This window comes from Harpia harpyja, chromosome 6 (assembly GCF_026419915.1).
Source record: "Harpia harpyja isolate bHarHar1 chromosome 6, bHarHar1 primary haplotype, whole genome shotgun sequence".
NCBI lineage: Eukaryota > Metazoa > Chordata > Aves > Accipitriformes > Accipitridae > Harpia > Harpia harpyja.
Genome location: NC_068945.1, coordinates 14220001 through 14235442, shown reverse-complemented (window position 1 = coordinate 14235442; position 15442 = coordinate 14220001). Strand labels below are relative to the sequence as shown.

The 15442-nt window shown below is 38.4% G+C and overlaps 1 protein-coding gene across 5 annotated transcripts in view; it reads right to left on the bottom strand.

The window, feature by feature from the left end:
- Positions 1-405: 405 nt before the first annotated feature.
- LMO3 (LIM domain only 3) overlaps positions 406-15442 on the bottom strand; it is a 63160-nt gene continuing 48123 nt past the window's right edge. For all 5 annotated transcript variants that reach the window (XM_052789782.1, XM_052789780.1, XM_052789781.1 and 2 more), the window contains 2 exons: positions 13863-13988; positions 406-4813 (listed from right to left, as the gene is read on the bottom strand). In XM_052789782.1, the coding sequence (XP_052645742.1) occupies positions 4708-4813; positions 13863-13988 (232 nt within the window). In that variant the 3' untranslated portion in view covers positions 406-4707. The remainder of the gene's footprint in view (positions 4814-13862; positions 13989-15442) is intronic.

Here is a 15442-nt window from a genome sequence, read left to right as displayed (position 1 = left end):
AATATAAATCAGCAGAAGGGCATTTTAGAAGGTATTAGATACATGCAACCCTTACTTTAAGGCTTTAAACAGATACTCTTCAGCTTTTAATGCCTTAAATAGTATTAAAATCACTTCCTTTATAATACTTCTATCACCCACAATTGGCAGCTTCTAGAAAGGGTGCCTACACAAAAGATTTTTACTGGGAGCATGTTTGTGCTAATGGCCTATTACCTTGCACATATTGTATTTTGGTTTCCTTTTGCAAGGTACTGAACAGTAAACAGGTTTGGTCTGCATCATTGGACTGAAGTAGGAGAAATGTATTAAGTGAATATGTAATTGGCTTTTTTTTACCTAAAGTGGTATTTAAAAGAATAAAAACACTGTTCTTATATACAGTACACACTTTGCTTTCTGTAGTTTGAGTTGTTAAAGCTTTTGCTTTATTGAAACCACAACATCTCCAATGCCATAGGAGTTTTTTATTCATTAAACAACAAATGGCTAAATTGATAATTTAGTCTGACAACAGCAGCACAGTGGAAGCTTTCAGAAGAATCAGCTAAATGTATAAAATTATACCCAGCAATCACTACAGACCTTCATATTTGACAAGATTTGTTCTAGGTACAGATGACTGTAAACTACCTACTGCTGAGAAAATTATAAGAAGCTGCTGTATATTACGTTGAAAAAAGCCTTTAAAGTACTTTGTCTGTACAGGCGAAACCTTGCCACCAGCCCTGCTTTTTTTGTTTCTTTTCCCCCCAGTCTCCCTTCTCACTGACCACTTTTCAACCTATTTTCTTCAAGTCACTTTATATGTAGGCAATTAGGAACATTTGAGGGGTTGCTGGATGATTTTTCTTTATTTACATTACATGAACATAAATTTGAGCATTTTGGGAGGGTAGGAAAAGGCAAGAAAGTGTGCTTAAAAAAAACAACCCAGAAAACACGTTAAGCAAAATAAAAATACAATTATGAAATAGATCAACTTTTAGCCCTGGTCGCTGCTACTGCAGAATCCAGGCTGTCTTGATTCATCACCAGTCACGGCAGATAACAGACACAGCAGGTTATGGTTGGCAGAGGAGCTTTCTACAGTTGAAAATCAAGGTTTGATAATTTGTACTTTTCCATGTGGCTTAAAAAACAGCAACCCAAGAATAATAGATTTTAAAATTATTGTTATTATTATTTTTGTCTGGCTAAACTCAAGAGATTTGTACAGATAGAGATAAAGTACCCTAAAGATAGGAGATACAAGTGGAAACATTCCTGCCTGGCAAATGAGCATACACTGAGCAATGGTCACTAGCAGAACATTTTGCTGTGTGCAGACAGAGTATGTTGACACAGACAGTGATGGAGAAGGAAACCTAAAGTAGATAACTAAAAGCAACCCAAAGGAATGGTCTAGGCCTCTGTCAAGAAGATCAATAAAGCGGCCTGGCAGATAATCTCTCTTCAATATTGTCTTATGATATTATGCTTTATTGGAGTTGTAAATGTTTCCATTAAATATTTCAACTCCCAGTTATTATTTTAACAGCCAGGCAAGAGGGAAGTTTGAAATACAGGAAAAAGTGTAATCAATCTTTGACCTATGTCAAATCTAAGTTTATACTGTATCCTCTATGTACAAATTTTAGATACGTATGTGAATAAGATATATGAGCTGAAGGTGCTCAAAGTAATGCCATACCATTGCAGCACTTCAAACAAGCATGTCAACATTGCTTTATCATTACATCAGTTAAGGTTGTTAGAATGGTGAGACTTTTCTTCTCCATAGCAGGACCACCCTCTTCCCTATTTTGAGCTTATGTCGCAAAACACGCATGAGTAACATGGCATGTAACAATAAGCCACTATTTTCCCATTCCACTCTCTTCATTTACCCCATAGAGAGCTGAGCAGTGGCACTTTGTGGTAATGAGAGAGTGCTTTAGCATTTACAGCACTATTAGTGTGTAGTTGCCTTCATCCCCAACAAAGCCTTCCACAGGCTTAGTTGGTTTTGGTGCACTCCTACCTCAGATCTGTGGTTATCTGCTGCACATATGAATGCCCTGCTTCTCCCAGAAAGTCCTGACACTACTAGTAACATTTGCATGCATAGCTCTTGGTTTTCTGAAGAGCCAAAAATGCTTTACAAAAGCAGTGTTTGCATTAGCCCCATGCAGCAGACAGGGGCAACTGAGGCACGGAGAAGGTGAGTGACTCGCCCAAGCTTACAGCAAGTCAAAGACAGAACCAAGGTCCCTTCTTTCCTGTTCCCCACCCCTATTTCTGAACCAGGGATTTCTATCCAGTCTGTAGTCTACTAGCGGAAAGCAGAAGAGAGATCTTTCTGGCTTCTAACTGAAAGACACATCAGAGGCTAGAAGAGAAAATTGCAATAGGAATCAAAATAAGATAATATGATTCTTCCCTTTCTGGCCATCCTCACCTTCATGGAAAGGAGAACTTGTTTATTGCACTTGAAGTAGATCTGGAAGAGCCTAACAGTACCTCTGACATCAACTGCTTTGTTATCCCAAAGACATTAAGGAACTGTGGAAGGGAGTGGAAGAGAGACTTGTGCTCAAGTTTAGGAAGGAAGATGGTCCACAAAATAGGGCTAAACTTCAACTGAAAAACTATGTGGAGCTATTTCTTCTAATTAGCAAGAACTGCCTGAGGAGTCGTTGCATTTCTTACTGGTCCTGAATGAGTCCAAGTCAAGTTTTGTGAGCCATGCTTACTTTTAAAAGCGTTCACAGCCAGAAAAAACCCCCACACTGTAACAACAGTCATTAGAACTAAATAGCCAATTCTAAGTCAACCCACTGTGCAGCGTACTCCAAACACCAGAGGAATTACCCCACTGCATTACAACGTTTCTTTCGCCATCCCCAGGAAAAAAACATGTTGAAACCGTGTAACAGGACAGGAGGAGCAGGGAAGGACAGCACGCAACTTGAGCAGAGGTGAGGGTTTTCAGTCTAAATAAAAACAAGAGCTCAGCTTCATAGCAACACAGGGTATAGTGGGTTTCTTTTCTTTCATTCTTTTTTTTTTTTTCCTTTTTTTTCCTTAATTTTTTTTTAAATGAGGGCTGTTCTCGTGGTGAGCTAGATTACAGTGGCAAAGAGAAAAGAATTAAATATGCATTTAAAAACTTTTTAAACATTTATCCTGCTTTCCTTTGCCAAACACCTGTAAGCTCTATCAGGGGCATGAGCACTTAGGGACGTCCTGCTGATGCAATAGCTTCATGGCTTTAAAAACAGAGGTCCACCTCTCCTAGAAAATGGACTGATTGCCAACAGTAGCTGTCAGCAGTGACTCCACCTCTGTCAAAAGGATTTTAACTGCCAGCGTTGATGGGACAAACCTGTAGGATGTTGGCATGGACAGTAAAGTACCTGTGCAGTGGCGTGTTGTAGCTCTCACTTTCTGTATTGGTATTTCAAAGTTTTGTCCCATCCACATCAGCATTTAAATTACCTTCAGCATTCACTGAGGTGGGTAATTAGTAACCAGTCACTCTCCTAGTGTCAGCTCGGGGTCATTTCCTTAATGTAAATAGACCCTCAGAGGGGGCTGTTTACAGTGCCTTCTACTTTCACTTTTTTCCAGGGTTTGTTGAGGACACAGCCCCAGAAAACTTTAGGGTTAAGCCCTGATTAAAAAAAAAAAGAAAAAGGGCAGGGGGGAGAGAGAGACCCCTCAAATTTTAAGAAATTTTTAAAATGTGTATAAACAGAAGCCCTCTCCCTTTCCTCCCTCCCAAATTAAATCATTTCAGAAAAATAACATATATATTTTTTTATACATATATATAAAATAAGATACCCAGAGGCACTGGTTTGCATTAGGGCTTAATGTCCAGCAAAATTAAAAATCAAATCCAGGCATTTTGAATGCCTAAGGGGCACAAAAGCAGCACCCAAAATCATTAACTTTTGCACCTTTTATAATATATCCCAAACCGGTCAGATTTGTTTTTCAAAATTTTGTAGTAAAATAAAAGTGCTCTTTGAGGAAAATCTATGCAATTAAACAGCAGATGCTTAACCCCTGAAAAATAGAGGCTTATAACAGAGGTGCTGATAGACCCTTAACCATAGCTTCATTAGCAGCAGGTGCTGCTAGAGTTATTAGTTTTCTAAATAGTTTTAATGTAAACAGTATTCTTAAGCTCTAAGTGTAGCGTAATGGTTGGGATTTGCTCTTTAATGCTTTTTACTAGAAAGATACAGCTCATTTAAAATAGCTGGTAGATACAGAAAGCATAAATATACAGTAAGTTTAGACACTGATTGTACTAAATGCAACAATACAAAGAAGCAAACAGGAACACAAATGGTAACACAATAAAACTGTATTACATTTGTGCTTCAAATATTACAATACATTATATACAATAGTCCAAAATAAACATCTCATGCCAAATGACACAAAAAGAAACAAAAAAACCAAACAAACCAAAAACCCCAAGAGCAAGCAAAAAGAATCCAGCTGTATGTACAGTACCTTTTTAATTAACATTCAACTCTGAACTGGAGGAATTTTCACTACATACAGATGCAGTCCGCCTTTTATTTCACGCAACCATTCTGTCTCCCTATATCTATGCTATTCAGTAGGTTCCTGTGTCATTTCTTATATACATGTTGAGCAAAAAAGATAAAAGAACATAGTGCTTTGTATTCTTAATGATGTGGCATCAGATCAGCGAACTTGGGGTGCATAACCTTCTTTCATTAAACCCTCCTCATAGTCTGTCTGGCACAGAATCATGTTGTTCTTCAGGAAAAATTTGTCTCCAACGCAAAATCTGAAATTACAATAATAAAGGGAAAAAAAAGGTAGTTTCAGGATGAATTATGTGATATGATCTCATACATAAGGATTGCACAACAAGTGTTCACGATTTTGTTGTACTGACCGCCCGGCTCATACCTCTGCTGTCTGTTGCAGCGCACAGACATGTGTGCACGTATGTGAAAGCACAGCAGAGGAACTGCTCTGGTATCAGAATTAATCCTGTGCTTTCAACAAAGTCTAGTGCATTGAAGCACTTTTGCTTCCCCAGCCAAAGACTTCATTCAAAGCTCACCGAAGACTGTGGGAGTCTTGGATCAGGTCACTAACACACAGATAAAACAGAATAAATATCCCAGGCTACTGAGTTGAGTGAAAAGTAAATGTCCTGCTTTCACACAAATCAGAAGGAAAACAAAGCGATGGTATGCAGTAGGAAGCTCATCTGAGATATACGTTACATTTGTCTTGTGCAGGCATACCGGTAAGTTTCTTTTTATATTCCATTTGGATATTTTACTAGAATTGATTTAAAGCGGTGGTTCTGAGAACTGTTTCTAGCATACACACAACTTTAATATATTGTGGTGCAAACTAGAGACACACAGGCAGGTATGCAGAGAAACCTTTTTCTTTTTTCCTGTAGGAGTTGATTATTAATGTAGTTAGCTAACTACTCTCTCTCTTGTGGTATCAGTATACCTACCTTGTTATGCTATTATGTGCACCAGAATGATCTGATTGCTACAAAACGCTACTGAGATATTTCATTTGATTTTCTCTGATGAGTAGGAAAATCACGTAACATTAATGCTCCCGGTTGGCTGGCTTCAAACTTCGAGTAAAGTAGGATTTCCCAGCTAAGCAGTATGCTTGAATATAAGAAGGCTCTTCACTGACACCCCCCTCAACCCTTCCCCCCGACAAAGCCAATCTTCTTGAAGATACTTTGGGAGCAAGTGAATAGGGCCAATGCATAGAAAAAGAGTTTCCCTAGTGACTGCCTTGGCAGGGTTACGTGCCTTTGTTTATAGTGAACTCTCCAGCTATAAAATATATTGGGAGGCACTGCTCACATTATTCCAATTAAAATGAAAGAAAGTAACCTAAATGAACTCCTTAACACTGATGTGAATAAATGAAACCAGTTTCTACCAGCTAATTATGGATCTCACTACGTAAAGTATTGTTTAATGTGTAACGGATTATAATGTCCTTTTTTGTATAATTTCCAAATGGTGACATCTTGGACACAATTAGGGTCACATATAAATGCTTGTGTTGTTTACGGTAGATTTAACAACAGAGTAGCTATGGGAATGGCTGTATATGTATTTAATTGTAACAATTTAACCTTCAAATAGTGGTGCCTGCTGTAGTTGACCCAGTAAAACTACGTAAATGACACAGGTTGACCCGCCTGACCTCTGATAGTGGTCTCTCTTTATCTGATAGTCAATTTCTAATGATGTTCAAGCAGAAATCTTGGTGAATTGTCACAGATTAAATTGTGTATTGAAAGCAGTCCTTTAATGTTTTGTGAAGTTGGAGGTTTAAATGAGTAGCAGTTGGACTGATTTACATTTGTGAAGATTGGAATGCTAGACAAACAGTGAACCCATTTATTTTCCAACTGGGTAGCTTTGGAAATTTATCCTTATGCTAGCTAAACAGATAGAGGGAAAATAGTGTAATAAAAAAGTGGATTGAAAAGAATTAGCTCTGCTCTTAAAGGAAAATTGGTTTGTTTATTTGTGGACTTTTTTTTCTGTAGGATTACTGCCTGCTGCTGATGATGATTGAAAATAGAGATTATGGAATGATCCCAAAATCTTTAAGTTACTTATGGTCAAGACTCCTTTATAGAATTTACAGGTTCCTGCTATCCTTCCCATCTCAATCCCAATCCTAATATTAGGCTACTAACAACACAGAAGTATTTTGAGTAGGTATGTTGAAATGCAGAATTCTCAAAGCAAAGCAGCTCTTTGGCGGTTTCTCTAGTTTCTATCTTTTGTATTTTTGTCCATCGACAGCCATGCTGACAAAAATTCTTCTGTGCATCTTACTGGATTAGGTAAAGGAGTCTTAACTAGTGCTAATATGTAAAAATGTTTTTCCCAAAGGAGTCACATTTAAAAAAAAAAAAATTAAAAAGAATATTCCTTCTTAGTTCCTCTTAAATGAATATATGGATTAATATGGACTAAAGCAGGGGAAGTTATTTATTGTGACAAATCAGTCACTCCGTTACAGTTTGCCCAGGGATTACTGATGGGGACTGAGCAGGAGGCGTGCGGCCAGCAGTGCCCACCATGTCAGAGGGTTATTGCGCAGCAGGCCGGCTCTCCCCGCGGGTCAGGCACCAGTGGGAGACACAACCACCTCTGCTCGCCCAGCAGAAAGCACTAACTCTGAACTGTGAATGTTTTTCATCTACGCACTCCTTTGTGTTCCAGCATAATAGAGAGCTTAGCAGACTAATTTGTTTAAAATATTTAGTAAATGAAAAATACGCTCCTGAAGTGCAATTCACTTGCATAGCAATACTTTCACATATGACTTCTTGCAACATTGCTTGCATCAAAATCCTGGCTGAAGGATTTTGTTTCTCAGCCCTCAGAGAAGTGCCATGGTTTGAATTAAACTACACCAGCTACACAAGAGAGTCAGGATGCCTTTCCCAATAAAAAGTGTCAATGCCTTTTGCTTTTGCTATGTTAATATGTTGAGCCAGAAATGCTCTACCTATGTCTACATGGCATTTGACAGCTTTATGCATGAGTGGCTTTAAACATACACAGTTCCACAAATCATTTACCTTCCAAGTGTACAGCTGTCTTGCGGAGAGGCCGCCAGTGGCCTGTCTAGACACGCTTGGCTGTGTGATAACCTGTGGGGTGAAGGTCTGTCTGCATGGTAAGGCACCCTCTGGGTTCATCTGGGGCTGTGTTTGCACGCTGGGGGTGATCCTCTCTGCCTTGGGGGGAAACCTGTTACTTGCGATACTTATAATCCAAATTCTGCAACTGTTTTCATACTGTGCAAGTTCAGCAACCAAAACGCATTGGCAAAGCCTGATGGTGGGGCTTGCACGTGCCCCTGGGTATTAAATGTGTGAATTATGCGCTCATTAGGTGACAAAGAGGTAAGTACCACATGAAAAACATATAAACGGGTCGTGTTAGTTCCCAAGTACAATGAGACAAGGCAAGTAGATGGATGAAGTATGACAAATTCTGTCCATCGACACTCTCAACCCTATTTGACTCTCAAAAGCAGATTTAGCCTCTTCTGAAGTCAAAGAGCTACATCTTGCAACAACTTCAGAATGGGTTTGCACACTCCAGGATTTAAACCTGGCTCAGCTTTAAAACGGAAGGGTAAATTCAAGCCTAGCCTTCCACCTCCAGCAAGTGTTGGGTTTTTTTATGGAATTGGCATAGGATGTAAATCAGGGCACAATTTGGGCACGTATATCAAATGGAGTCAAGGAGCATATTGAGATGCCACTGGGTTAGGAGTATATAATGAGGCAAGACTATTACTCTTCTAGCAGGCAGATGGTAGTCTTCAGCCTTCCCTAAAACCTTCACCCAATTTATTTAATAGGCATGCAAGATAAACGGGAAAAAATATACAATAGGCTGCATTAACATGCCAGATTGGACTTACCACCATAAATTGATAATACTACTTTTGACACGACTGTGACATTAGTAGAATGACCATTATAATTAACCTACATCCTAGAACTCCTGTCATATATTACAATGGCAAAAGGAAGGCCATTTATATTACAAAATGACCTCTGTTATCACCTTGTTTGGAAGGGGAAGGTGTGCCTAGACTAATCACAAGAAATATAAAACTTCAATTTTGAGAAATAGCTATTCCATTGTTCAGAACAGATATTTAAGGATATCTCACTGCTGTCTGTCATCTTTTCTGATGTACAGGACGTGTGTCAAGGTACCGAAGACTTCTTAAGAAAGCGAGAGAAATATTGCTGTGAACAAAGATGGCTGTGTGTGAAGTGCCTCCTCCGGTAATGTTGGATCTTTGTTGTTGTAGAAAGAAGCAAAATCTGGAAGCATTTAATTGATTTCCTCTAGGATAAAGAAAGCTCAGACTTACCACACCCACACCCTTCCCCTCTGCTTTGTGCACTCAGTGATGTAACTTGCCCTCTGCTTTTCCTCCGCTTTTCCTCCTTTCCTCTTTTTTTTAAAGCTCCTTTGAGTTTCCAGTATAACACAAATTAATGTTACTCTATATGCATCACTAAGAGAATGAAGCCACTCTTTTACATCACAGTTCATCAGTCCACATCTATGGTTTACTAATTCTAGGATTCTGTCAAGATGTCAATTTTTTGTCAAAGGCTGGAAAGTGGGAGCTGTGCCTGGGTTCGTACATTTTTACCAGCACGATGTAGTACATATACACACAGAATCCTAGTTCAGCTTACAACGACTAACCTCAACTTTTCATTTACTATTTTTTTAAAGCGGGAATGGAAAATGTATTAATTTTTATCCTAAATTTAGAGACACTCGGCGAAAATAAGCAGTATTCAAGTCTTCAGAATTTATAAAATGACATGCAAAAATCTAATGTTGGTGTTTGAAATAAGGATGTCCCTGGCATTGCATTCCCTCCCCCCACTTGACAGAGAACAAAGGCAGCATTGTGTGGGCATTTTACAGTTTACACTGGAGGTAAGTGCTTACAGCTACATCAGGACAGTGATTTGAATGAGTGTGTAACCATTTTCAGTCCAGTTCCCATTAAAATAGAGGCTGTTTCGGATAGAAGGATAGAACAGTTGATTTAAACACCCCTCAGTGATAGCAGATGGGAGTTTTAAACCATACCCCAAGTTGACTTCAAACGGCAGAAAGAAAATATCGCAAAGTATGGAACAAGCTGCTAAAGCAGCCGACAGAGAGTGAAAGGAAGGACATGGAAACTCCGGAAAGTGGGAAAGCCGAAGGCAGACTGACATCATCGCTGTAGTCAAAAGTGTCAAGCAAAGATACAGCTGAGCCCACTCGCAAGATTTTCCACTCCATTTTGCTAGTCACACACATGCAACCTGACAAAGTGTGAAAGGCAGTGTCTGTTTACAAGTTCATTTTTCCAGTAGTTTCCATGGTTTTTTTCCTTTAAATTTTCTGCAGAAATTAACTATACTGAGGCTACTGCCAATGTGAGGTGAAGTGCTTCTGAGGAGAAGTTTAATATGTTTACAGAGAAGAAAGGGGAGCACTCACACCATTAAGATGACTGTCACTAAGCTCTGCGGGTATTTAGGAGATGGAAAAACTTCAAATTAGGAGTAAGCTGGACAGAGACATGAAAGATAAGGGGATGCTAAAACCTTTAGGCTAGGAGCAGAGCTTAATATTCACAAAATCCCTACAGCATTAAGCATCAGTATCAAGAAAAAATGGGGAAAATATGTCAAAAACTGGCTGGATGGAGCAATTAGATCCTAGAGCTGAATAGCTTTATGAAAGTGAAAATACGAGACAGTGCCTATTTGACACCAGGGGACTAGGCTTGGTGGCTCAGGAGATCTCTTTCAGTCCTGTCTACAGTCTGCCTTCCTAGAATACAGTATGTGAGACAATGCGTTTTTCTTCTCACTCTGAAAATGTAGCCTTCAGGAGGCCAATAAAAGGGGACAGCCACATTATGAGTTAGTTCGGAGATGGAGTTTATGGCCTGAACAAAAGCCCCCTGAAGTCAAGGGGGTCTAACTACCATCCAGACTGAGCCTTGAGCTGGATGGTGAGTTGTAGATAAAAGCAGAAAAATCACCGAATCTTTCACAAAAAGCACTAGGCAAAAATGGGCAGGCCTCTCTCTCACTGGGCCAGGAACAACTATTTAAAGGGTAGGAATATGAGGGTCATACAATAGCAAGCCTGAAGAACAGGCTGCCCCAAGGATTGGTGTGATGTGAGTTAATGCAATTATTGCTTGGAAGGCAGAAAGAAGGGACTGGAAGGACCAACCAGGCACAGAACATCAGAAGAAATTCAGTGTTGGCGAGGACAAAGTAATGCAAACTGAAGAAACGATTTAGTGTACTCATTAACACTGCATATATTCTGTTAGGAAAAAAACTAAGTGGTAGATGATAACTGAAAATCTGAAATATGGAACCGAACAGAGAGCATTATATACTTTGTGGTAGTACTCCACATATGTTATACTTTTATTGGTATAAAGAATGACCGAAAGGATTTAAAATTTAATGGCGGAAGAGAATGTGAAGGTGGGGGATAGGTCAAACATACAGGTCTTGCAATAACTGGTGAGCCTTGCTACCTCCATTGGTGATTTTTGGATATTGCCGATGTGTTTGTAAATAAAGATATTCTCTTCAATAAATAAATTCCACATTAGGGGTAGTGGCTTGAGTGAAAGGAAAGAGCAGACCTAAAAACCCTCAACAACATGATTTTGCATACAAAGGGGCAGCATGGAATAAAGAAAGAAAACTAAACTGCTATCTTATAAACTTATCCTCACTCAGAATCTGCTGTTTGGTTTTGATTAGCTTAACTAGAGGAAGGAAAAAGCATCTTCAGAAGGGCAACAGAAATTATTAATGTCATAGTGACTGACAAGATTATTCAGTTTATAAGAAAAGAAAAAGAGGTTTCATAGCAAATATAAAAAACCTCCAAAACTGGTGATGGGTCAGGTGGTCTAGCATTTCTGGTTTTTGTTGTTATACAAGTAATGAAGAACAAAAGATTTAAAGCTATTTATTAATGAAAGAATGTAGTCAGTGGGATGCTTTGCCATAGGAACTACAGAAGAGCTACGTTGGAGCATCCATGAAATACGATTTATTATAAAAAACAACAAAATTAGTTCTTCAGAGTGCCACTAGCCCCAAATTGAGGAAGAAAGGTACCCTACAGGCAGTCTGTTTTATTAGGCTCCATGAGAGCTACTGCAATATAAACAGGATTCGGGCCACTTTTGAGAATTTGTGAAATTCTTTGAAAATTCTGGAACCGCTCCCTGTTTTGACTAGATGAACTAGACTGTATTTCAAGTAACGCAATTCTTTTGTTCCCAGCGTAAGACTCCTGTAAGACTATTTCAGCAACCCTTTGCCCAAACTACATGCAAAGTAAAAATCAAATTAAAGACTAGATTGAAGGCTCAGGAATGACAAGGCTAAGAATTATTAAATATCCCAGGAAAGCTCCGTTTCAGAAGCACCTAACAGCATTTTTCCAGAGGGATCAGTAGCCCTAGGGCATGGTATGATGTATATTAGCTGCAAAGTGAAATTGTACATTAGTTCACACTTGTAATGGTAAAAGGGGACTATTAAAAATAATCACAACAGCTTTGCTTTTTTTGCGGGGGGAAGAAAAAGAAAGTTCACTTCCTCAGACCCAAGAGTGCTAACTATGATGAAAATCTTTTGCACTCAGGGTAACAAACATTGTCTGCTTTGCTTGACTGATGAAGATTAGCTGACTTCTTACATTAAAGAAGTTTGTCTTGTATGGGCTGAAGTGACAAGACAATAACTAAGTGCTAATTGTGCATAACCAACACTAAAGATATGCAGCCCCATTATGGCATGTAATAAATGAAGCGAACAACAGAAATATATTAGGCGCTTTAATAATGATACTAGAACTGTGGTTTGAAAAAAAAAAAAACCCAGGGATGTGAAGGGTTTAAGAAATGAAACCTAAGAGTGTGTGTGTCTTACTTAAGTGGGTACTATGGGAGGCTCTGCCTTCCTCACTCAGAATATGAGCCTCTTAGTTCTGTGGCAAGACAAAATTGATATAGGACTTTAAATAGCATTAGAACCTATAATTACTTTGCATTATTATATAGTTTAAGCAGTGGTTATTACTTGCCTGGTATTTTAATTTCCCATGCAACATGATGAAAAAGGTCAATTTGGCTTTTTTTAAAGAGCGTAATTGTAGTGTGCTACGCTTATTAGCAGCTGTACATTTTATGGTTCTTTAGGGATGTTTGATTTTTAAATGACTACAGTGTTACAAAATAATACACTGTAGGACAAGGTGAGTTAGCAAAGCTTATTTAGAGCTGTATCTAACTCTGTTGTGTTGGACTATTATCTTCCTAATTTTTTGTTACTTCACGAGAATTGTACATCTTGTGTTTCTTCCCACCTGAAAATGAAAAAAATATGAACACTATAAAACTCTAAATAGGATCATGTAATAACTGAAAAATAACTGAAAATAATAGGTACATTAAGGAGTGGACATAATTGGTTCTCTCCTTTCCTAGACCTCATAGAAGTCACTGGCAAAGCTGCTAGCATCTCTCGTGGAGTCAGAAATGGAGTTCTCGGTGAAATCTCTGACAGGATTTGGCCACCACTCTGAATGTAGTTGCTCTAAGTTTGGCTGTATTCACCTCTGAAAAATTCAGTTGTTACAATTTTACCATTTTTGACATTCCTTCTGCAAAGGTACCATATGGGTGATGCTTCAGAACAAAGTGTCCGGTTTGGATCCTTGGGATTTTTATAACCTACGGTTAGGATATGGAAATAAAAATATGGCATAAGAAGTCCAATGCCGCTACAGAGAAAATGGTGGGAACAACATCTTTTAAATTTAAATGACTACAGTTCTGGCAACAGGAAGAAACAACATGTACTTTAAAAGAAATACATGTGATAAAAATGAAGAATTAAAGTGAAATTAATGTAATAATGACAAATGGTACTGCTATGCTCTTCTGCAGAAAAGGATCTCAAAGTCCTTTATAAATATTAATTAATTAAACTTGACAGCCTTTTGAAGGAGAGGAAGTAACATTATTCTTTTTTATTGATGCGGGATTTGAGGCACAAAAAGTTTTCTGGCCAAGGTCATGAAAGATATTCTGTATCAGTCCCAGGAAAAGTATCCAAGTCTCGCTCTCCATCTGGGGTTTCCACTACTGGTAGATGTTTCCTCTTCACTGGAATGTATGCCCGCACCAGTGCCGAATTAGCACTTAGCTTATGGAACAGACCCAAGAAATTCTCTTACCTCTGATTACAAAGTTGACATGCAAAACAGTCCAGGTGATAAACATTGTCCTTTGCTCTCATCACCATCTCAAAAGCAGGTATGAGCTTACTGCAGGCAGCACAGTTTCCTGTAACGCCAAATAACCTGGAGATACAGAAAGAAATATATTCCTGAAGATGCTTAACTGAAAAGAAAACCACACTTTCCTTTTTTTTATCGCTCCCCCCCGCCAGCAGTTGCCTGGCCTTTGATTGACTTCCAGCACACCTCCCTTTGGAAAGGCTGGTCTTTGGTGGTAGAAGTCTGCTCAATTTACAATACAAAGGCATAGTCTTTTTTGCCAGAGAGAGCTTTATGAAGCAGTGACAGACTAATATTGCACCTATTGTGATGTTATTTTTTTTCTGCAGGTTATACTGACCTTTCTTGATAAAAGAAACGTCTTGTTAAACTAAACAAAGAAATAGTAAACACATTAGGGATGTTACATAACTGTGCAGACAGAGGTCAAGCTGTTTGCATACGCGGGAAGAGTCTTCTGCTTGGATCCCGCTGTACAGACGAGAGCCATATAACCTTGGCTTTTGGTGCTATTTATTATTAAAACACACTTTAGCTAGAAAAGAAATAACACTTGAAAAAGCTAATATTCTTCGCATTTTTGACATCTAGTGCTAAAAGCTTTACCACTATTATTAAAAGAACATTTTATGAACAAGTCATTTAAATCGTCAGAAAGCATTAGCGGTTCATGCACCTTACAACCCTATACCATAGTTATTGCTATGATTATGTTATTCAGGTAGCACATTAAAGTAAATGAGGCTGTAAACTATATATAGTCACATCAGGAGTAGAAGTATAAAATACTGTAAGAACAATATGAAATGCTGCTTTTGCCAGACATCTATATAAATTTTTTTTTAAATTCTCTTTGTTAAAGATTTTTCAATACTTTTCAAGTGGGTGTATTACAAAAAAACCCAAACCATACATATGCATCCTTTTGTGACATAGAAGGATTATAATGAACAAGAAAAAACATGTTAGCTCTACATGGCAGCAATCTTTGAAACTAAGTTTATTTAAACTACTTAATAGTTGTGATGGATTATTAAAAGTAATGCTCTGCTTGTGCATAGCAGTTAATGCTGTTTTTAACTATGAAGCACACTAGATGAAAACGCCACATCTGCCAGTTTTCTTTTTTTCCTTAACATCAGGCTGACAGCAGAAAAATATAATGGCTCTCAAGGGAAACACCAAATTAAAAGCAGTTCTAAACTAATGAATTCAAAGGTGCTCTGCAGAAATTCAGTTTCGTAACATAAAAATGAACACAGTTTTTTAATCACATCCCTCCATTTTACTGAATTGCATGGGTTACCAACAAGCCTACTTAATTCCATATCCCTTTACCTTCTGCTTCTACTTAAGGCATGCTGCCTACATAATATGTGCCTGTTTATTTGTAAAGTTGCAACCCTTTTTCTCCTGTCTGAGGTGGGATCAGTGGGAGAAGTGCTGGGACAAGGCCATCCTCATCAGCTCTTGTTAGAATGACTCAAGTCAACTTCTAGTTCTGTTAAATCTGATTA